The sequence below is a fragment of the Strix uralensis genome, chromosome 3 (genome assembly GCF_047716275.1).
Source record: "Strix uralensis isolate ZFMK-TIS-50842 chromosome 3, bStrUra1, whole genome shotgun sequence".
NCBI classification, from domain to species: Eukaryota; Metazoa; Chordata; class Aves; order Strigiformes; family Strigidae; genus Strix; species Strix uralensis.
Genome location: NC_133974.1, coordinates 69,680,935 through 69,703,344, shown reverse-complemented (window position 1 = coordinate 69,703,344; position 22,410 = coordinate 69,680,935). Strand labels below are relative to the sequence as shown.

Genomic DNA, 22,410 nt, shown 5'->3' with positions numbered 1-22,410 from the left:
AGTAAACTAGGCTAAGATAGGCCTGGTAGCCATAATTGGAGCCAGTGCCGGGGTACTTATCTGTTGCCTTTGAAATAAGCCCCTAGCAGAAAGACTCTTTCTGCCAGGTCTTTTATTTAACATTCAGTTGCAGGGAAGGAGTCACTCCTGTTCAAATTCAGGCCATTTTCAGTTCTCCAGTCTCAAGGTGTCTGGTCATTTCCCCTCTACCCCGCTCCTCCAAACACTCCCAGACTTCAGATTGCCTTTAAGGATCCTGATGAATTAACCTGAAATGAGCCCCACTTTGATTTCTGTTAGTTCTGTTTCAATATCCAGGCAGTATATTTCAGTCCTTGAAACTACATTTGGCTTCCAAAATAAAAAAAAGTCCACATATAGTTTCAACTGGATGAAGTGGTATTGCTTCTTGGCCTAAGTGACCTTATGCTGTTTCCGTGAACTCCAAATAGCTGCTGTGCTTGCTCCACCTGAGAGTGGTGGCGTTTCAGTAACAGGTAGAATATTTTCTCTCTACACCAAGCTTCTATGTGATTTGAGGGGTTAAAGTCCAGATACTAATGCTTACTGTAACTGTAATTTCTAAGGGAGCTATTAACCAGTACTGTCATATTTTTCTTCAAAAGGACCCATGCTTCTTCCCTCTTCTTGAGAAATAGTCATTTATATCAAGCTGATTTTTTTGGTCTTTCTTTTTTTGAAAGGGCACTTCCTTTCCTCACATTTTGCTTTTCAAAGCAGAACCATATATGGCTTTTTTCAACAGTGTGTTAGACAGGGTGAAGTACAGCTTAGCTTATATGTATTTATTACAGAAAAGGGAGAGCTGGAAATCACACTTCTGTGATTATTTTTTTAAATGGAGATGCATTTTGTAGATCAGCTCAAAATTGCTGATAAAATCATGTACAGATTGGAAGGAACTTTACATGCTGAACTAACCAAAGCCATTTCTGGAGGGAGACTAAGAGAAATATATTTTTATCTGGAACTTTGTTTTGCTAAAAGGTAAATCCATCATTTTGGAGCCCTGAATGTCACCATGCTGCAGAGCTTGTGCAGGCAACCAGTGATTTGGGGAGGCATTTTTTTCTTTTTTGGTTACTCATCAATCAAGTAGACTGCTGTTTGCTGTTCATGCCATTAGAGATTAACCACAGACCTCAAGAGTCCTACTCCTTCCCTCCAGAGTAACCATTCCTAAATTGTGAAAGCAGAAGTATTTTGGGAAGGAAGGGTGATTTTCAAAGTCATGAATGAGAATTTTCATTCATCTTAGAGACACTTCTAATTCGATTATTTCTGTGTCAAGATTATTTTTGGCTTGATTTGGTTATTTAGGAGAGCAATTGCCCTCTATAGAATTACTAATTATTTTGAAACAAAATTGTATTGTAGGATTCAGTGTAGTTTATTAACATTCTGCCTCAGAGTCAGATGATAAGTGGAATTCTGTACCTCAAAAGGTGATCTTTAGGGCATTAGGAATGTGGTACTCCATTAATTGCTAGCATATAAAAGGAAAGAATAAGGGAGGACTCTTTCTTGGGTGGCAAGAAATGTTTCAGATGAGGGAACTGGATTTTCACAGTCTGTCTTTTTGCCTATTAGCCAGAAGATCTACTAGTTTAAATCACAGCACTAGTCAGAAAAAAAGAACAAACCCAAAAACCAGGAGAATAGCCATCTGCTTAATGGAACTCAAAGAAAGCTAATTCCGTGACTGCTCTGTGTGATTTGGCACATATATTGTGCAAGTACAAGACTGTGATTGAACAGCTTAAGATTTTTGTGACAGAAACACATAAAAAATGGTAGGAGTGTTACAGGTTTTAGAGCGGTTTTAAGGTTTTAGGTTGTTCACAATGGTGATAGCTGAGAGAAAATTAAGCAATTTTTTTAGCAATGCTACCTGAGTCAATATGAGTGGGAAGAGCCCTTCACTTTATTGATGGAGTTCAGATAGAAGCATCAATTCTAAGTGGACATATAAGTAACCTTGTAAGAATCATATTAATAGTAACATAACAGCAATAAGATTTTTAAAACTATGTTCAGGAGTCTCACTAAAACATTAAATACCTGTTGCAGTTGTCACAGTAGGTTTCAGGCGTCTTCTGAGCCAAAGATGAAGAAAAGAGCCAGCTGAAACCATGCAGATATATGCACCACATAGCTCTTGTGAAACTGTCTGGATGCCAAAGTGCCGAGACTGATGGTAATAGTGGTAGTAATAATATTGATAAACATATAACAGCTCTAGGCTATTGGGCAAAGGTAGGTAAGTGAAAATGTGTCTGCTGGGAAATCCCTTTGGAGAACTTCCTCGCCATGCTGCTACAGATGCACAGTTGCATTCAGTGCACTGTCAGCCAGATGACATTTTACTATGAAAAGATACACTGAAGAGCTGGCATGAAACGATCAGGAGTTTATTAGATTTTCAGTTGGTTGCCAGCACAGTGAGCTCCATGGAGCTGCAGTGGTGCTCAAAAACAGTGCGAGGACATGACTGAACATGGTGAGAGCGTGGTGAGAGGTGACAGGAGGTCCACATCCCCAGGTGGAAGAGGAGGCAGCTCAGGGGTCGAGCCTCTCCTGAGGCAGTGCCCCATCAGAGGAAATTGAATTAGTGGAACATGCAGTGTGTCCTTAGCTTCCTGTGGCTTTTTAGCACCATGCTTTAGTGACGTCCTGGCTGTTTGTGTGCTGGGAACAGACTCTTACCCTCTTCCAAGTAATCATTCTGGGAGAGTTTTGTAGGGCCTTCTGACTTTTTAATACAGCTATTTATAAACATGCACAAAAATAGAAGGTGCATAGTGAGAGAGTCATATGAGTCATTCCCATTTTGATATCAAGTCACACTGAGCTAAATCACCCTTCTGGTACCATTTTGGTTCAGATTGACTGCATCATGCCATACAGGGCAAATTTGATTTTTCACTACAAACTCAGTTCATGCATGCTACTGCTTGCCAGACAGGTTATAGCAGCCCTCTTTTACCCATCACACACACCACTTGGGCTAAGAAATGTATCTTCACAGTGCTCAGATACTATGTCTGATGGGGCAGTGTGCAAACAGCTGCTGTTAGCAAAAAGTTCTTGTGGCCGCTTTTCTGAAGATCTGAGCATTGAATCAGCCTAGTAGAAACAACTGATTTTTAAGTTTCTTCTCCCTCCTTGATTGTTTCTTAGTGAAACGTAAGTAATGGTGATAATGCTAAAGGCACAAGTATCTGGGTAATCAGAAGAAAAAGAATATATTTATAAAGGGTATTCCTGTTATTCTTCCAAAAAGTATCTTACACAATAATCTTTAGATCAGCCAGACGAAGAAAACAGGCAGCGTGCTTGGTCAGTCTGCAGTGGATTACAAGGTGATGTGCACTGTCACATAATTATGATGCTAGAAAATTATTCCCTGTTTTAGCATTGGCATTTAGGCCTGGTTGTTGAAGGAGTAGTTTGGTGTTGATTCTATGTGTCTGATGTCAGCAGACACACACACACATGCACATGCACCTTGGTACAAATCTGGATGCTTTTTCCTTTATGTTTTCCAGTGTTTTGTGAGTGTCAGTGTATTTCTGAGCTTTGGCCTCCCCTGTTCATGCATGCACACACACAAGTATAAAATTTTCTTTTTACTTTTAACCTGAAAAATGGAAAAAATCTTGTGGCAGACCTGGTCACATTACCAGCTTTTGTGGTTGCTTTTTTAAAACTTTGTTGTTGCAAGTGGTGAGCTTTCCCACTAACAAAGAAGGAAATGTAAATCCAGGTTAGTACACTTATAGTAGCAGCTAATGACAGGGAGATACTTAGCTTTCAGATACAGTGGTGTTAAATTTGTTTGTTTTATTCAGATGGGAACTGCCTTTAATGCCATTTCATAGCTGCTCAAGCGAATGTTCAGATTTCGGGTGTCTTGGCCTTTGCTAACAGTGCTGACGCACTGATGAACTTCCAGTCAGAGCAAAGTAAGCCACGCTGGGGGCTTATTTTCCCTTGCTCTCTTCTCCCTCCTTCAGTTCTCCCATAACCCCTGATGACGGAAACAGTTTCACTTCTCCAAGGAGGCCCATAATGTAGCAAGAAGGAAAATACGTAACAAAAGAGCATATGTATCTGCATGCACATGTTTATGTGTAAATTCTCCAGGGAGAAAGCATTCACGGGTCTCACTCCTGAATTACTCTCGTTATAATAACCCATTTGGTGTCAAAGTATGACAGATTATAAGCGCTTAAGGCTAGTCCCAGCTCAAGACAGATTTAAATAAAGTACTTCTGGTTATTGTGCAGGTCAGTGTGTTTAAATAACAACCCCCCAAATCATACTTTGACATTTAAAAGAGAGAGGAAATATTGTCATGCTGCAGACCTGGCACAGATAAGCACAGGGCAATTTGGTCAGTACACTGTGATTTGTGAGTGCAGCCTAACGCAGTCATTTTCACAGTTTGTAATCAAGTAGCCACCTTAGCAGTGTGTCAGCATTAAAAAAAAAAATGTTCCTTTTAAAATGTTTACACAAATTATTCCCCTGAGGTGCTGCAGTGCATTCGCTGCAAAACTGATGTAGGTTAAAGATCTGGAGCAGAAATGGCAAACTTCCATGAGCTTGTGGGCTATTTTTTTTTTCCACCAGCCAATTGTTCAGGTGGCCAGGTGACAGTAACAGGATAATTTTTCAGGTCCAGTGCTGACGGCAGGATAACTGGGAAAAATCCTACATTACGTGAGTGCTGTGGGAAGTGTCAGGAAGCACAGTGCAGAGGTGCCTAAATAATAATTGGTGCGAGCTTGTGGCCACCAGGATGTGTGAGGTGTGACTCAGTGGCAGCTCTTCCCTACCTGGGTGGGCTATGTGTCCCATCCCAGCTCCCATCTTTGCAACACTGCTCCTTTGGCATCGCTCCATTGTGCTCGCCCAGCTCCTGGCCAGGGTGGCCGCCTTGGAGCCTGGCTCTGCCTTGTCGCAGTGTGCACGAGCAGAGGAGCTGCAGAAAGGCACATCTCTTGTAGCACCCAGCTTTTGAGGCTGCCCTGTGAATCTCTCCATTCCTTCAGGCAGACCTGGCTGAGAGGCTCTGTGTTTGTGCTGGAGGGACCTTTCCTGTGTTTAGCCTGGGAGTAGCGGCTCCCTGTATGTTCCTCCCTGCTCTTCCTCCTGCATTTCTGTTTCATCTCCCTTCTCCAGAGCACCCATCATCCTCCTGGCCTGAAAAACCTTTGGCACTTAGTGAGGATGCTCTCAACCCTTGCTGTTCATGCTTCATATCCACCTACTCTCCCCTCCATTTCCATCTTTTCTGCCCCAGACTCTCCTCACCTGCAGCCCTTCTAGACTCTCCACCTCTGAACCCTCCTTCTGTTTCATACACATGTCTGTGTTCGACTCATTCCTTTGTTCACGGTGCCACAGGGCTCATTACGGAAGCTGGATCATTTTTTCTGAGTGCACGAAGGGCTTTGCTTCAATGTCACAGGTTTAGATTGAGAGGAGAACACAGAGTGTCAGATGTGTGCCACAGAATCCAGAGAAAGTCATAGAACTTGATCCTTCTGCACACAGCAAAACCCTGAGCTTTGACATGTTTCCATATGAAAAGTTCTGTCTTCATTTCTTGTCCTGCTGAGAAGTATAATCCACATTTATCATTGTCCATCGCTAAACCACACCTACCTCTGAACTCAATTTTGTAATTAGTTCATGTTTGTTCAAATTTGAGGAAAACAGTAAAAACCTTCATCAGATAGCAACACTGGGGAGGTACTAAATCACATACCATCAAGTATTAAACGCAAGGGCTGCAGAATGACTTTTGTGTAGCAGTCGGAGACAACACACTAACCTGCTGGTGATTACATGTCCAATTAAAGGAAGGCATCTCAATATAAGAGACACTGCTCGGCAGCTGTGATCACTCGTGCGCTCCTTTGTATTGTCAGTGCTCTTTTTTCTTACAATTCCTTTGTTCTGCTTTTTAACGATGACCAGATATTGCATGTCATCTCCTCTCTTTATGTACATGGACTTCTGCATTAGCTCAGAAGACACAATTAGATCTGATGCTACTTGTTTTGCAGAGAAAAAGGATTAAGTGCAGATTAAGCTTCGGGTAGATTGCAAATGAAGGAAGACAAAAGAGCAGAACAGGACCTTCTTAAAAGGGAATGTTTTGAATTTGACCAGTTGTATTTTGGACCCGATAGTACACCAGACTATCAACAGCACAATTAAGCTGACAGTCTGGGATCATAGGGTCATTCAGACTGGAAGGAACCTCAGGAGGTCTCTGGCCCAGCCTCTTCCTCAGCAGGCTCAGCTGAGACCTCAGGGCTTTATCCAGCTGGATCTTGAAAACCTCCAAGGACAGACTGCAAACCCTCTCTGGGCCACCAGGTCTAGTGCCTGACTGTTTTTACTGGGAAAAGGGTTTCCTTACATCCAGTCTGAACTTCCCATGTTTTAACTCTTGTCCCTTGTGTCTCATCCTCCCACTGTGCCTCACTGTGAAGAACCTGGCTTCATCTTCTTGCTGACCTCCTTTTAGGTGCTGGGGGGGGCTGCTGTTGGGTTCCTCTCGAAAGCTGTCTCTGCCCCTGGCTGAACTAGCCCTCATCCTTCAGCCTCTCCAGGGTGAGTGCTCAAGCCCTGACCATCTAAAGGGTCCTCTGCTAAACTCACTCCAGTTTATCGTCCTCTTTCCTTTACTGGGGGATCCAAAACTGGACATGATACTCTAGATGGAGTCTAATGAGTGACGAGTAAGGAGGGGGTGATCAGTTCCCTCCATCTCCTGGCTCTGCTCCTGCTCACACAGCCCAGGATGTTTTTGGCCCTCTTTGCTGCCAGGGCACTCCGCTGGCTCACACTCAGCTCCCTGCCTGCCAAGATGCCCAGGGGCTTTACAGGAAAGCTGCTCCCCCCAGTCAAGCCCCAGCCAGCACCGCTGCAGGGGGCTCATCCTTCCCAGGTGCAGGACCTTGCACTTGTCCCTGCTGACTTTCATAAGGTTCCTGTCAGCACATTCCTCCAGCCTGTCTAGGTCCCCCTGGGTGGCAGCCCTTTCCTCGAGCGTAACAACTGTCTCTGGCATTATGCAAGTGCTGTGAATTACTAATTGTCACCAGAGTAAATAAACCACAGAAAACAAGCAGATTTCCCCCCCTTCCATTTGCTGAATGCTTAGAGATCTACTTGTGGCAGTAGAGCAGAAAAAAAGAAATGTGTAGGCTTAAGTATAGTGTTTAAATTGATAGCATAATCCTAAATTTGTATTGGCCCAGCTGCTTTTTCTTCTAAATGGACAAAAATATGTGATCTGGGATCATGGTATTGGAGGAGTTAGAGCTGGAAAATACACGACAGGTCATCTAGTTCATATGTAATGTAGGATTTCTCTGAGCAGTACTTTTTCTAATGTGTTGTCTGTGTGCAGAAGTGTGAAATACTGAGGTTTCCTTCATTCTCTTGGAGGGTAGCTGCATGAGACACTTTTTCCCTATACTCAACATAGGTGTTTCTTTTCTTAATTTCATCCTGTTATTCCTAATTATCACTTTTGTCATCCCTAGGCAATGCAGCTATTGGTGTTTATGTGGTAAATATTGTTAAATAGTATACTTAACTGGGTTCTGCTATAGAATTCATAGCTGGTCAGTTGAATTTTTGCCATTAGATGTCACTACATGTACAGCAGACTGTTTTTAAAAGACTTGATTTTTATTTAGCCTTCCAGAAAAATAGAGGAGGGAATTGGGAGGTGTAAGAGAGAGTCCGGTAGTATGCTTTGAGATAACTACTTCTTAAATAGCGTGTTGGATATGCCTTTACTAAAAGCAGCACAGAAGGAAACATAAGATTTTTGACTTAACTCCAACAACCAACAGATGATGCTGTGACCTTAAGCATATATAAATATGTTTAGCAGCTGCTGTGCAACATATTTATAAGTGTTTAGTGACCTGGAGGTTAATCAAAATGAGTTTGGTGATCTCAGCTCAGTTCTTAATGGACTCCACTTCATATTATAGCACTGATGCAGCACAATTTGTCACAGTTGGCAGTCTTTACTCAAAGGAGGCCCACTGTGGAGTGAGAATTAAAGACTGAAGTAATACCTGATTATTTCTCCCTAAAGAAACTTTCCATTCCAAGCCATCATAGAGCAGAATAGTATGTGGAGGAGCTCTGTACTGTGCACTGTACCCAGTCTCAGGATAAAATAACATTTACTCTTACACGATGTTGCCTTTCAGTGTCACTGAATTAGCTCGTCTGTGCTGCGGTCAGTGCATTGATAGGGGACCAGGGAAGGACAAAGTTCTGCCAGGGATGGTGCTGTCTTTTCACTTGCTGGGCTCTTTCCAGAGATGGAGAGCTGTGTCCATTCCAAGTGCAGCATTAATGGGAGGATGAAAAGGAAAGGTATTGCCTTGCCAGATGAAATATCGGAATTAGGTTCTGCCATTCAGGTCTTTCTGGGTACAGAAGCAATTTCTTTAGACTTCCGTTGTTTTCTTGCTGTCCTGGCCAAAGCTAGTGTATTCCTTTTATTTAATTTCCACTCCCCGTCTAAACTGGAAATAGTTTTCTACTTTTTGATTTAAAGCTGTTGTACAGCAGTATGCTTTCATGAGCTACAATTGAGATTGATGTCCATAGTGGGTAACATGAAATAGGTTGTACCTCAATTTGAGACAATGAACAGCCCCACAGCCTAGAAGATACACATGCTATAGGAAGTAATAGTATTGAAATATTAGTAGGTAAGGACCAATTTTAGCTTACCTGCAGATGTGGATGTCCTGTGTATTTTTAAATCAGAAGGACATTGGAGAGATAGATACCTGTAGAGACTTCTGTCTTTTCCAGAATCCCATCCTTACTCCATAAAAGAACCTTTCAAAATCTATTACTTCATTTTTAAAGTGTAGAAATGCACTTGCACATTTTCTTCGTGCTCACTAGTAACTTTAACCAGCAATAGGAAGGATCTTGCTTATCCAGCATAGAAAGAACTTTTCAGTTAACTGCATTTGTTGAAATATAGCAATTTTCAGCTAAAAAAAGGGGGGTGGGGGTGTTTAAGATAAAGTATTTACATAAGAAAAGCTTGATTGTGTGACTGAAATCTTTTAAAGTTGTTGCCAAATGGTCCTGCTCTTCTCTTTTCCCTTTGTAATTTTCCCTTGGAGCATTGCAGCACTGTGCATTTTAAATCTTTTCCCTCCACTACTCATTGCAAGCTTCATCAGGGAAATGACATTGTATGGCAGTTGTCTCCTTCATATCAAAAGAAAGCCTTTGCCTCTTTGCAAGAGTGAAGAAAAGTTTGTCTTCAGAGAGCAAAGGACAAAACTGACTTGGAAAAAGATGCTTTATTTAGATAACACGTTCTCTTTTCCTTTGAAGAAATTCACAATGTGTCAAGAAAAATTAGGCCAAATAGTGATTTAATGGTCTTCCTCCTGTACCTCCTAAAAAAGAAATCCCTTTCTACCAATTGCGTTAAGAATCTGCCATGAGTTTGGAGAAGACAAGAAGCCATTGAAGTTATTCAGGGTTGTTGGTTTGGGCGTTGTCTGTTTTGTTTGAATACTGGATAATAATGAAAAGTAGAATTTATACCAAAACTCCATCTTGCTACCAGGACACGCAGCTTTCCCTGCCTGTGGGATAAAATTAAATGCTTTGTTTTTTGTGAGGGAAAAAAAGCTGACAGGTACCAAAGCTATGTAAAGGGGTGGTTACTTCTTTTCTTGTCTCCTTTATTTGGAAAAACAGCATAAATTTACAGGGGGTACGTTGAAGAAACAGGTCTGAGTTTTGTATTTTCCTATGTAGGCTATGAATATACAAGTAAGTATATTTTTGCATGTGTTTTTATTTATATATATGATTTTGTGTGTATAAATCTGTATCTATATCCATATCATAACATGTGCAGTCTTCAACTCTATCAAGGTTAGATAATTGTATTATGGATTAAAAGAATAAAAGGTTATTTTTGAAGTTGGATCAGGTTATTCTGCTTACTTGGATTGGATTATTTTCTTCCTTATGCCTCAGTTTATCTATAGAATTTGATACTTAGATACTTTTTAGAACTTACTTTTAGAATTTAGAGTAGATAAGGTTTAGCCTTCAAAAACACTTGGTCTGAAGATGTGGAGAATTAGGTAAGAGCTTCATTTAGGACAGTTTTTCAGACAAACTTAAGTCTCAGTTATGAAAGTATTTTACAGATATGTGATTAATTTTCAAAACCAAAATAGTTCTGCTGAGGTTTCTTGTTTCAGCAAAGTGTAGTATGTACCTTTTTTTTTTTTTTTTTTTGAAAGATTGGACATAGATAGCATGGACAAAAGAGGAACATTGTATTCAATGTGATAACATCAGATACAGAAATCTGAAACAGATTCTATGGTACCCATTTTTGTTGTGGTCATTTCACTGTTTTTTAAGCTATGGCAGGTAAGAATTTCTATTACATGGTCAAAATGACAATTCACTGGTTTTTTTTTTTTATGCCAACACTAGGTTCTAATTTTGACTCGATCACATTACTTGTCTACTCATAGGATAAATAACACAAGTTGTATTTTTCTGCTGATTGGTTGTGACATGTAAAGGCAGCGTATACATCTCTTGAAATTTGTGTTCAGTCCAGTTCTGTCTCACATACAGTAACTAATTCATGACTAATTCAAAGCTCCCATGTAGGTAAAATGAACTAATTGCGTGCTTTCTCCTTAGCTATTTGCAAACAATAGAAGAGGTACTCTGTAACAAACCACAGCATCTTCAGCAATGAGGTATGTAATGAGACATCGTGTGTGTGCTCTTTCTTCTCATAGGCAAGGCAATTTTCCTGCCATGAATCAGAGCGGTATTATGGGATCCAGCTCCCCCTACACTCAGCCGATGAACAACAGCTCTGGCTTGATGAACCCGCAGGCTCCTCCTTACAGCATGGCACCTAACATGGTGAACAGTTCAACAGTTAATGGTGGGTAACCTTTCAGCAGTGGCCTTCCTCCATAAATCTGCTTAACAGTACCAGCCCTGGGCTGGTGGCAGGGGGATAGCCTTCTTCATCCGATTCACCCCTGTTGGATAGGTTTGAAACTAGGCTAAGGTTTTTGCATTTTTTTGTACAATAACTCATACATTTTTCATTAAGTTCTTTTGCACAGCATGTAGATGAGTACAATGTTTTGAACAGTTCCAGCAACACTCGGACCCAGTTTGACGTAGGTGTTGACTAGCAAGTATATGTATATTTGTGTGTATGTGTCTGCAAGAGAGGGAAGGAGAAATTTTAAGAGGCTGCTGTTGCTTTTCAGTATCTTACTTCCTAAGATTGCAATTTCAGATATTTAATCTAGTACTGGTTTAAAAAATATATGTGCACCAGGTCTGACTTGAAGATGCTGTAAGTTGAGCACTTAAAATAATTATTCTGTTCTGAAAACATAGGCCATATTTACTGTTTCCAAAATTCATATAACCATATATAGGGTTTCTTAGTTTACTTATTTAAATATCTGTATATGAAATTTAATCATAGCTTTCTTTTGCAAAAAAAAAACATATGCTGTGTAGCTGCTGGAATTACCCTTCATATCATGACTTGTGAATTTAGAATTATTTGCAGCTTTGTGTGTGACTATGAAGACAGGTGAATGTAGTTCTCTGCAAATGTGGGTTTTGGTTTGGGTTTTTTTTGGTCCATATTCAGCTTGAACTTGTAACAGTGATCCTTCATCAAGATAATACCAGTAAAGATCATTTCTTTGATTGGGGCGGGTTTGGATGGCGTTTCAGTGACCCTAAAGTGAATCCTCCCAAATACTTACTCCAGTCATGGAGTTTCTGTGCGTGCTTTACATTAGCCTTTTTTGAAATGTTGGGGGTTTTGAAATTTTTCTGGAAGCTGGATAGTTGTGCTACAGTGATTTGATATTGTTTCTGCTTTTGTTTATTTCTTTAGAGATGCCTTACTACTTAAATTGTATCTTACCAAGAGCCTGTGTTTCAGTATCTTCCTCTCTGCGCTGCTTAGTGTGTTTCATTCCTTCATCCTTTGCCTCCTTCCCTGTCTTTCTTCCCTGTCAATTCTATATGTCCCTGCTTCCTGGACAGAAAATGGCCACTGTGAGATTCTAGTTTGTCCATAGAGTTTCTTTCCTCTACATAGGAACTTCTGAGACACTTAATAGTGTCTTACTTTTCAAGAATATTATGTTACATTTTTGGTTAGCAGAAGAAACAGAAAGGAAGCTGTTAACCAGTAATTTTTTTTCAAAAAAAAAAAAAAAAAAAAAAAAAAGAAGGGCTTTTCAGTGCTGGCTTGGAAGCCATTGGTTAGTCCAGACAGCACACTTCACTGTCTAGATGAAGAGGGAAAAGCTATTGAAAAGACCATTAGATAATAGCTTGCTTTTCCCCCACCAGAGCTGTCCCAGGTAATATTATGTTTTGTTTGTGTAGTTATGTGTTTTGTCTGGCTTGCTGAAATAAAATTACTTCTGAGCATTGAAACTGTGCTATAAATTCTGTTTTGCTATTAGCAGAAGTAATTTTTCCCCCTTTTCCTTTGGCCCCCAGAGCTGCAAAAATAACCAACAGCAAACAGATGGCAGAGTGCCCTGCCTAAGAAGATTTATGTATTCCTGAGGAATAACCAGTTTAAAGGAAGATTCACAGAGGTTTTTTTGTTCAGATAATTCAGCCATTCGTTATTTCATACAGTGGAAATCTGTTCAATGCAAGGCCATTTATCCTAGCAGTCTTTTGTATGGGGTAGTCATACTCTTTTTATTGTGTTATGCATTCTGAAATATTGGATTTTTAATAATTTAAACATTTATCAGGGTTTTTTCTGCCAGTGCATTTGTGAGGTTTTCTTTTGTTCCAGTTTTATTAATTCAAAGATTACCCAATGGAAAGTAAGTATGAGATGAACTAGAGGAGTTCAGCGCACCGCTTTTCCTCTGTGTGTGAGCAGACATGTATCTAGATCGCTTTTTGCAGCTGACCCCCAAGAGCACACAGATAGTGTTGGTAGGGGCAGGAAACAAAAAGAGAAAATTAGGTGGGAATATACTGCTGGGGGCACATGCAGTGGGAATGCTGCATTTTCCCCTGTCCTGACATCCTTCTGCTTGGGTCAAAGAAATGAAGGGCTGAGCTTAAGACAAGTGTAAATACAGTACTTAAAATGGTAATGTCTTGAGCAGGGGGAGCACTTCAGTGTGAGCTCTGGCCCTGCATTTGATGAGGTGGAGAACTTGCAGGTGACACTACTTACAGGCTTGAAAATGGCATTTTCTGTGACACAAAGACCGGTTCAGCTTTCTGGCTCTTGAACCTTTTTTCCTCACTATTGTAAAGTCACAGGTCTCTCAGATAAACCAGGGTTCAGTCAGTGTGTATGGCCAAAAACAAATGCAGCTGAGTGACTGCTGATGGAGTGAAGTGCGGGCACTAGTTAACTTGCTCACATGCACTGGGCATGAGCAACTGTGGTTTCAATTAGAGGCCAATGGAAAACCAAGGTAAGCAAGAGGGAGTTGTTTTCTTGGTTGTCTGGGTTTTGGAGAGTGTGGTTGCTATTCTGTTTCGAGGGAGGAAGGTAGGTTTTGGTTATACTCATTTTAATCAACTACACTTTTAGGTTTTGCTCTAAAATAGAGGAAGATTGCTGATGCTCATGTAATTGTTTTCACATGGTTTTGGAGCTTCAGTACAGTTAAGTATAATGCTGGTTTTGCTACACATTTTTAGGAGTATTTATAACTCATTACCAGTTGATCTGTTGGGTCTTTTTCTTTAGTTTTTTTAATTAATGTCACAATTGAAATGAAAATCATGTTGCATTTATGCATCCTGGTACTTCACGTCAGTGACTGTGGATCAAACAACAGAGTGCCGGCTTCTGCTTATGTAGAGCAGTTCAGGAACACAGAAATTATGAGATCAAAGGAGACATATCCTTCTGATAGAGTATCCCATCCATAACAATAACAAAAGCTTCAAGAAAAAATTCTGGAATCCCTTTACAATTATGGAACAAACTGCCATTCAGAGAAACTGTATAACCTCCACTGTCCTTTTGTTATGTGAGTTCACATACATATTTTAGATTTTTTTCCCCTATTTTTTAAATTCAAGCTTTAAAAATACATATAGTAAAAGGAAACTTAGAAAGCCCAACATAAATAAAATAGTAATTTCATGCATTAAGGCTTGTTAATTCTAGTGAAAATTACCTTTAAAAAGAAGTAATATGAAGCTTGGATCTCACAGATCCAAACTTGTGCTTGCACAGAAACTGGCACTCAGTCTTTGCTACCTCTGGAGGTGAACAAAACAGTAAAAAGGCATTAATCTCCTTACTTGCCACCAGGATCCTTTCCTAATTTCACTACATCGGTCCTCCTGAAACCTTTCACTTTCTGGGTATTATTGTTCCCAATGTATTTTTAACATAAAACATGAAGTTCTAGGAAAAGTTATTTGCACTAAAGGAATTAAAAGGATGCTCTTAAAAATAACATTAAAAATAGATACAACACTTACCTTTTCGTATATATATTTGACTTTCATTTGGATGAACCTCTGATAGAAAAAGCAATCATGTTTATGAATGTGAAGCATTTTTTAGAAATCTTAATTGGTTTTCTCTGTTTTCCAGCTTGGTTACATTTTTCTGAAAAATTGAAACCTCCATTTATTTCACTATTTTTTTTTGCTGTAATGCATATCTTTGTATGAGCTATTATATAATGCACATTGAAATAAACTTTCTGGAGGATGTCAGCAGTTGACAGCTGAAGTATCCCATCACCTATACTTCAAACAACCGGTGACCGTGATCCAGTGGTCATTGTGTGACTCAGCCAGCTCCTGGCTGTGTAAATCGGCCAGCTCCTGGCACAGAGATGCCCGCGTCCCAAACCACATGCACCTGTCATCCCTCGGACAAGACTTGTTAGGCAGAAAGGAGGTGCAGCGCTGAGGTCCTTGGGTGGCCCACTCACCCCTTTCACATAAGGTGCCCAAGTGCCCTGGGCTGTGCTTTTCCCCGGAGGCAGACGGTCATTTGGGGCAGGACATTAGGCAACGCTGCTGTCCCTCTTCCATTTTTCCTGTGGGCATAAAAGCAGTGAGGAGGATCCTCTTGCCAAGTCCACATGAGTCATGAATTTGCTACTTTTTGTTTGTTTGGTTGGTTGGTTTTTTTCTTGGTGTGAGAGTGCTAGGGGTGGAAGGGAAGAAGGAATGCTTACAAAGGATGTAATATTCTGTTTTGTGGAGTGTGATTTGTTATTGCACTAGCAATAAAGAGAAAAACAATGTTTGTGTATTGCTACTCCTACTGTATTTCATCATCTTCTGGGACTGATAGAGCAGCCTTTAGCAAAAAAGAATACTTTGCTGCAGTTTTACTCATGTCAATATCTGCCTTTGAGTACATTAAATTCAGTGTGGAATAGTTAATTCAGGACCTTGACCCATACCTGCTTTTTGAAATCATTCTAGCTCTTAAATTCTTATAATAAGCCAGAGGCTAGTACTTGAAACCTATTCACAGTACACTACAACACTTTTTGAGTCAAGATTTCCCTGTTATCCTCCTCTCTAAAATGTTTTATCCTTTGGTCTGCACTTCACACACAGAATTATTAGTACCTGTGTAGAAAGAGGCTGTGTCTTATTTTAGCAGTTTCGTGACAATAACAGTATTTCACTGCTCAGAAGGGGTCAAAACAATGTTCTTGCTGTACCACTTTGCTAAAAAAAGTGAAGGAATGTCTGTTTGCAAATCGCTGGAGAGTACGTTTGCAAGAAGTTATGAAACAGCATTTCAATAGTGGATAGAAAAGTAGCTGTGGAAACTTCCTAGGTAAAAGCTATAGGGAAACTAGACAAGCTTGCAATTTGCTAGTGAAATCCTTGCAGTTCTTCTCTTATAAGTAGAAAGAAAGGATGTAGATGCATTAAATAATTTAGAACAAAAAGTGAAACAGAATTGGGAAACTTTATTATTTTTTTCATAATTGTCTCCAACTCCTGGTAGTTATGTTTGCATATCCCAATAAGAAATATTCAAAAGCCAAAACGAATCAGTATTGTTACATTTTCTAAACTTGATTAATAGTCAGAATATATGTGGTAATTTGCAGACTAGAGTTACTTACTTGCCCTTTACATGAGGTGTTAACTTAAATCTCTCTGGAAAAGAGATTTTTATAAAGGAATTCTGATGGAAACAGGACTACCAGGAGTGGGCACAATTATTATATTCCTTGTAATAGAAATACGATGTGCCAACCTAGATAACAGTGAGATATCAGCAGAGGATTTAGCCATGCAGAATTCTGGTGAAGAAGTGTGATTGTTAACTTTGCTTTGTTTGACCTCTCTAAAATCGCTTTAGAGGGGAAGGGTCATCTCTGGTTGCTTTGAAACTAAAACTAAGTCTTCTTTTTTAGTGCTTTCACAGCATGAAACGTGTTAACTGTTAAAATGGATTTTGTATAACAGTTTTGCATTCCAGTTTGAAGCCAGACTGTGGCATACATTTGACCATTTTGTACATACATTTTTTTAAAAATCTCTAAAAGAAAAATAACTTTTTTTTTAATCTGTGGAATTCAAAACTAAAATGTGTTAGGCTGCCATCCTTCACTTCATAATGGTCACAAGCTGACCCAACTCCTCAAACAGTTATAAGGGCAAAACGCATACAAATCAAATGCTTAGTGGATGCTGGCTTCCCAGTATCATATTGCTTGGCTGTTTTGTTGAGGTTTCACACACATACATAAAAATAACAGCATTTTTAGCTGATCCCAATAGATTTTTCTCTGCAGCTGCATCACTTGAAAAAGGCTTTTTGTTCCAATTCTTGAAGTCTTAAGTATTGCAAGTAATTTTATTTTTTTTTAAATCTCAATTATGATTTATGTGTTTTGATGACTTTAAGGGCTTGATTGGGCTACAAATGTGCTTTGAAAAAACAAGGAAATGTGCCCATGAAAAACACCGTCAGTTCAAAGCTGTGTATTGAGCATACAGTTGTAAACTCACATGGCACACGGCTGGGTAGGTTTTTTTGGCAGACCCATAGTCTCAACCTGCAGTGATGCTAAAGATATTAGCAAATTAGCACTGCAGAGCTTGCCAGCGTATTCGCCAGAGTCCTGCTCATGCTCTCACTGCTGTAATTAAAACTAATTATTTTCTAAAACATAGTAATACATGAATATGTGCAATAATCATTTTGTAGTGGGCAATCTGTGAAGTATTTTTAAAGCTTCTTTTCCCCCTCCTATCTTTGGCTTGTTATGCAGTGTGCCTGCTGCCTAGTGCAAGCCAGCATTGTCATTTTGCAGAGAGGCACACTAGTCTGGTAATCAGATTTTTTTTTTTTTTTTTTTAAAAACAATGATGCTTTGCCGATTCTTAAAATTTATAAGTTTGGGATATGTATTTTTTCCTTTTTATTGTCTTGTAGGTTATTCTATCCTATGTTTTTCTTATCTCAGATCCTTCTTTGAAAGAAGGGCATGGAGGGGAAAAAAAGAGGAGAGGAAAGGAAGATAATCTAGTCCTCCGCAAATGCTGTGTACATGGTTTTCTGCAGGGAAAGAATCACCTGGTGTCTTGCTGTTCTCTGGTTATTTGCATTGATTCAGTGTCATGGCACCTCCTAGCATCTGCTCTGCCCAGTATTTTCTCTCTATTTATCTGAATGTTTCTTCTTGCATCTTTCTAGAAATCCAGGAACCCAGCAGCTCTGCAGCAATAATACTATACTTAGCACTTGCATCTTCAAATAAAAAACCCCCTTAAACTCCTCACACCCCTGGGAAGCAACTGCGTGCCATAATCATAGAAAGACATTTGTGCGTTCGTTATAGTCCCACCTCATTTTGGCAGGAGGGGAAGACGTTGAATGCTGGATCTCCAACAGAGCGGAGTTTACAGCTTGTAATTCTGTAGCTAAGGCTCACAGTGGCTGAGCCATTCATACTGAAGTCAGTAGGGGCAGGAATTATCTGCTGGACACCAACCTTAATACAGACGTAACTGGGAAATTCAGCATTTTTCTCGGATTCAACATTGCAAGCAAAATGTGCATCATTTTCGTTTACACTTGTCTGTTGCTAAAGGGAAGGTGCAGTAGTTGCTATAATAGACTGTTGTTCTGTTAAAATGGAGTAGTCAAATGTGGAAACAGTCGAAGACCACCAGCAGCATGAAGAATGAATTTTACCCTGTAAAGTGGTGGTTGTTGTTGTTACATGGTGCTTGTATTCTCACCTCGCTCGTTCTCTTCTATTTCCTCACTTCAACTGAAGAGGTTTCCAGGTTTCCGGATGCTAGGATAACAGGACAGAGGTGGGATAACCTCTGCTTCACATGGTGCCACAATCTTGCAGCATGTTTTTTCCCACAAAACCAAACATAGTCCTGCTTAACTGTTTCTCCTGTTTTCGATTAGCACCTATGGGTCTTGCAGATATGATGACACCTGGTGAGTCCAAACTACCCCTTCCTCTCAAAGCAGATGGCAAAGAAGAAGGACCCCCCCAGCCCGAGAGCAAGTCAAAGGTATTTACCACCTCTGCACGTGGTGTTGGTTCAGCCCGCAGAAGTCTGCTGTGTTGTCCTTCATCTTCTGGTTTTGGCCTACCCACTTCTGTTCTTTCCTGCATGCCTTTCCATTCACGTGCAATCTCTTTGTTTGTTTCTTTTCTTTTTTTTTTTCTTTTTTCCTTCATTGTGTGGATCTGAAAGTTACTAGTTCTTACGGCATTTTAACTTGCAGGGGCAAAGCAACCCAAGCCAAAAGTTGCGTGGGGATTCGGCTGTGCCATGTGGGTGGGGAAGAAGGGTCTTGCCTGGTTTCAATACTTGCAGCCATTTTTCTCTGCCTTCAGTTATAGCTTCCTGTTTTGGCCGCCTCAGCAGCAGCAACATACTTTAATATTTTGCTTTCCTGCCTTATTTGATAAAATAAGGTGAACAGCTTGTTTTTTTTCTTTCTTTCATAAGGGGAAACCCATGCTTAGCATTCCATGTGAGCTTGAAATAAGCATGGTGGCTTAGTGACTTTAGCCAAGCATCCAGCAAACTTTCCAAATTATACTAATTAACAATGTTGTTTTAATACCTTTTATATATATATATAAATATATTTATATATGTGTGTGTTTTATGTATGTGTCTCTCTGTTTATATATATTTTATATATAAAAATTGGTCAGTCTGTTAAACTGGATGTATTTTTTTTGTTTTTAATAAAGTTTGCCCTGCCTTTGTCATATTATTTTTTTTTTATTCCTCTACCACAGGATAGCTACAGCTCTCAGGGTATTTCTCAGCCCCCAACCCCAGGCAACCTGCCAGTCCCTTCCCCAATGTCCCCAAGCTCTGCTAGCATCTCCTCATTTCATGGAGATGAAAGTGATAGCATTAGCAGCCCAGGCTGGCCAAAGACTCCATCAAGCCCTGTAAGTGGCTCTGGTTTTTTTGGTTTTTGTTTATTTTTTTGTAATTAATTATATTTTAATGCTTGCTTGTTTGTTTTGTAAATTCCTTTTCTTCATTATTTATCCACTAAACAGTTTTCTTTCTTTGTAACACTGGGTACAAATTCTGCTCTTGGACACATGACTGTAAGTTCCACTGCCTGGCTTCAGTGGGGCCTGAGCATGCTTATCCAAGGGCAAAATTTGTCCCAACAGTACTTTGAAATAAGAAAGAGTAAAATTGCGTGCATCATGCAAGTGTGCTGTCTGGTAATACAGCAGTTGTTGTGAAGAAAACATCCTTCCTGTAATGCATCAGCTTCCAAGCATGCCAACTGTGTTGTTAAGGACAATTTCATTTCTGTTCCTGGGCCCAAACTCCTTCACACAACTGACTTCACTCTGGTTGCTGCACTTGTCTTTGCTAGGATTATTTAGGAAAAAAACAAAATGAGAAATCTTCTCCCCTATTGAAACGAATACCTGTCAACATTTAAATTGTAGACTTAGCACCGTGAAAAAGCTGCCATGTATATTGTTGAAACATTTCTAGTTTTGAATTGCATATTTGGAAATACAATCATTAGGTGATCAGGGCACAGTCTAAACCAAAATTCTTTCTGATTTGCTTCATTCCATTATTTTGGAAATAACTCAGACTGTGGGTAGAAAAAAACCTGATACATGTATGTTTTTAGAAAACTATTTTTTAGATTAGTAGGTTTAGTTGTTCTCATACAGGTCATAAAGAAAAACCTGAGAGATGCGTGGAGCTAAAAAAGAATTTCATCATATATATGTGTATATATACACATAGAAAATCTATATGCACATACAGAAAAAAGACTGCAGGCATAAGCTGATATGGCCTGTGGGGAGCAAATGTCCGCTTGGTCATTTTTGCTTTGTTTTTTCAAATCAGAAAAATATAAATTGTTCTTCTTTTCTTTTTAACGAAAGTAATGATCATAATTTCTCTATAGAAAAATACTGAAATAATACCTTTAATAAGTCTTGTGAGGAATATAAAGGGTTTTTTTCCAATGTTAATGTGCACTTAAATTAGCAACAATTCTTTGATAACAATTTTCACAAAGTGATATATTGACGAGAATGTCTCAGGGCAAACAGAGAAAGGCCAATTGGAAGGAAAAAGATCCCAAATCCAGACATCTAGTGAATCCCCTGAGCAAAGGGGCAGCATGGCATGAAGTGCACCACCTTAATGTTTTGATGTTTATTTGGCAGCAACTTTGAGTCTCAGAAGGCAGCTGGTGTTACTTGTTCCCACAAAGTCTCATCTTTTTCTTAACAGCATTTCTGAAAGCGTGGTACCAAAAACTCTGGTTTTGTAGCAATGTTTTGGGTATTGCTTGTTTGGGCGGTTTTCTGGAGGAAAGCAAGAGAGTTATTGCACAGGCTAACACATTGAATTCTTCCTCTACAAGGCTACCAAATGATAATGCATTCCTGAGCTCATTGCATAAACTGCATAACAAATTCTAGAGTCATTGTGAACGTATGTGAAGTTTTTTCCATGTAAATACCAACTTACAGCATAGGAAAAAAAAATAGAGAAAGTTTGTGCTTTCAATTTCTTCTGGATGCCCTCCTGTCCAAATGCTGCTGCATCTTTAGTTAGCTTCAGTTAGCTTCCTGGTACACAGATATGGATAAATAGTGCTTTGGAATAGTAGAAAAATAAGTACTGCAGATTAGCTGATCCCTTTTTACCTAGGAAGGTCAGTGTATTGGATGACTTCACTGACTTCAACAGAAGCCTGACATAGACTGGAACGATTGATTGCAGGTGTTTTATTACACCTGAAAACAGCCTGATTTTGTTCATTAAATCCCAAAACTGTTTCATGTGCTACACCTTCTCCATTCCAGCAGAGGATAAAAGCAAGGGTGAATATGGTCTGTAATTCACTTCACAGTATCCCTATGATCCTACTAAGTGGATCCTTTCAGCAGTTTTATATGGAAGTGAGGCATGAGAAAATGTGAAGAAGGAGTTGTTGAATGTTATGTTCTGAGGGCTCTTCAGGTACATTGGTAAAAGGACACTTCTGCTATGCTAATTTTGGACGTAGTGTGCATCCCTGAGAGTGGCGAGATGGCTTTAAAGTTCTTTAAAAGAAAAATTTAACCTGTGGGTGTGAACTATACAGGGTTGCTCCAACACGAATAAAACAGTAGGTTATGAAAACCCCATAAAATGCTGTTCACTGTCCATAGGTACCCATGAACATGACAGTGAATACACCTGTGAATAGTACTATATCTCCATGGTGCTAGCTGTGAGGGGTCTGCAGGGTCCTCCAGGAGGAAATCTTGACAGAGGATTGTGTCTTGCAAAAGCCTCTGCCAGAGATTGGACTTCAGCAGTTTTTCCTGCCTCTGTATGTGCACTCCGTTCTGTAGTAAAATAGGTCTATGTAATAAGGCAATAATATGTATTATCTATGTAATATTGGCAAATTATTGAAGTGGGGGAAGTGAATGGTAGATAGTTCTATAAATATAGATGCTTAAAGATATGTACAGAAACAACTACCCACTGCCTTAATGTGAAAAGAACTCCTACAGAAATTTGTGTTGCAGTGAAGGATTCTGCAGACTCACTATACAAGGGTCTGTATATAACACAGTTTTAACAGGTGTATTGAAAATAAAGTGATGAGTTCAGCGGATTTAATATGGGAATTGGCTTTGGTATCCACATACTTTGGTGGGTTTTTTTAAATCATCCATTTAAACATGGCCAGTCATACAGCATGGAAGAGTGCTGGGGATTGAGGGCAGCCTAGGACACAACTAAATTGGTAAAGGTATGTGCCACAGG

The 22,410-nt window shown here is 39.7% G+C and overlaps 1 protein-coding gene across 7 annotated transcripts in view; it reads left to right on the top strand.

Moving 5' to 3' along the window:
- The window catches only part of ARID1B (AT-rich interaction domain 1B), a 334,357-nt gene that overhangs the window by 278,556 nt on the left and 33,391 nt on the right, over positions 1–22,410 (top strand). For 5 of the 7 annotated variants that reach the window (XM_074862776.1, XM_074862773.1, XM_074862774.1 and 2 more), the window contains 3 exons: positions 10,875–11,026; positions 18,533–18,642; positions 19,386–19,544. In XM_074862776.1, coding sequence (XP_074718877.1) covers positions 10,875–11,026; positions 18,533–18,642; positions 19,386–19,544 — 421 coding nt within the window. The remainder of the gene's footprint in view (positions 1–10,874; positions 11,027–18,532; positions 18,643–19,385; positions 19,545–22,410) is intronic. The other 2 variants (XM_074862778.1, XM_074862775.1) reach the window with 1 other exon arrangement.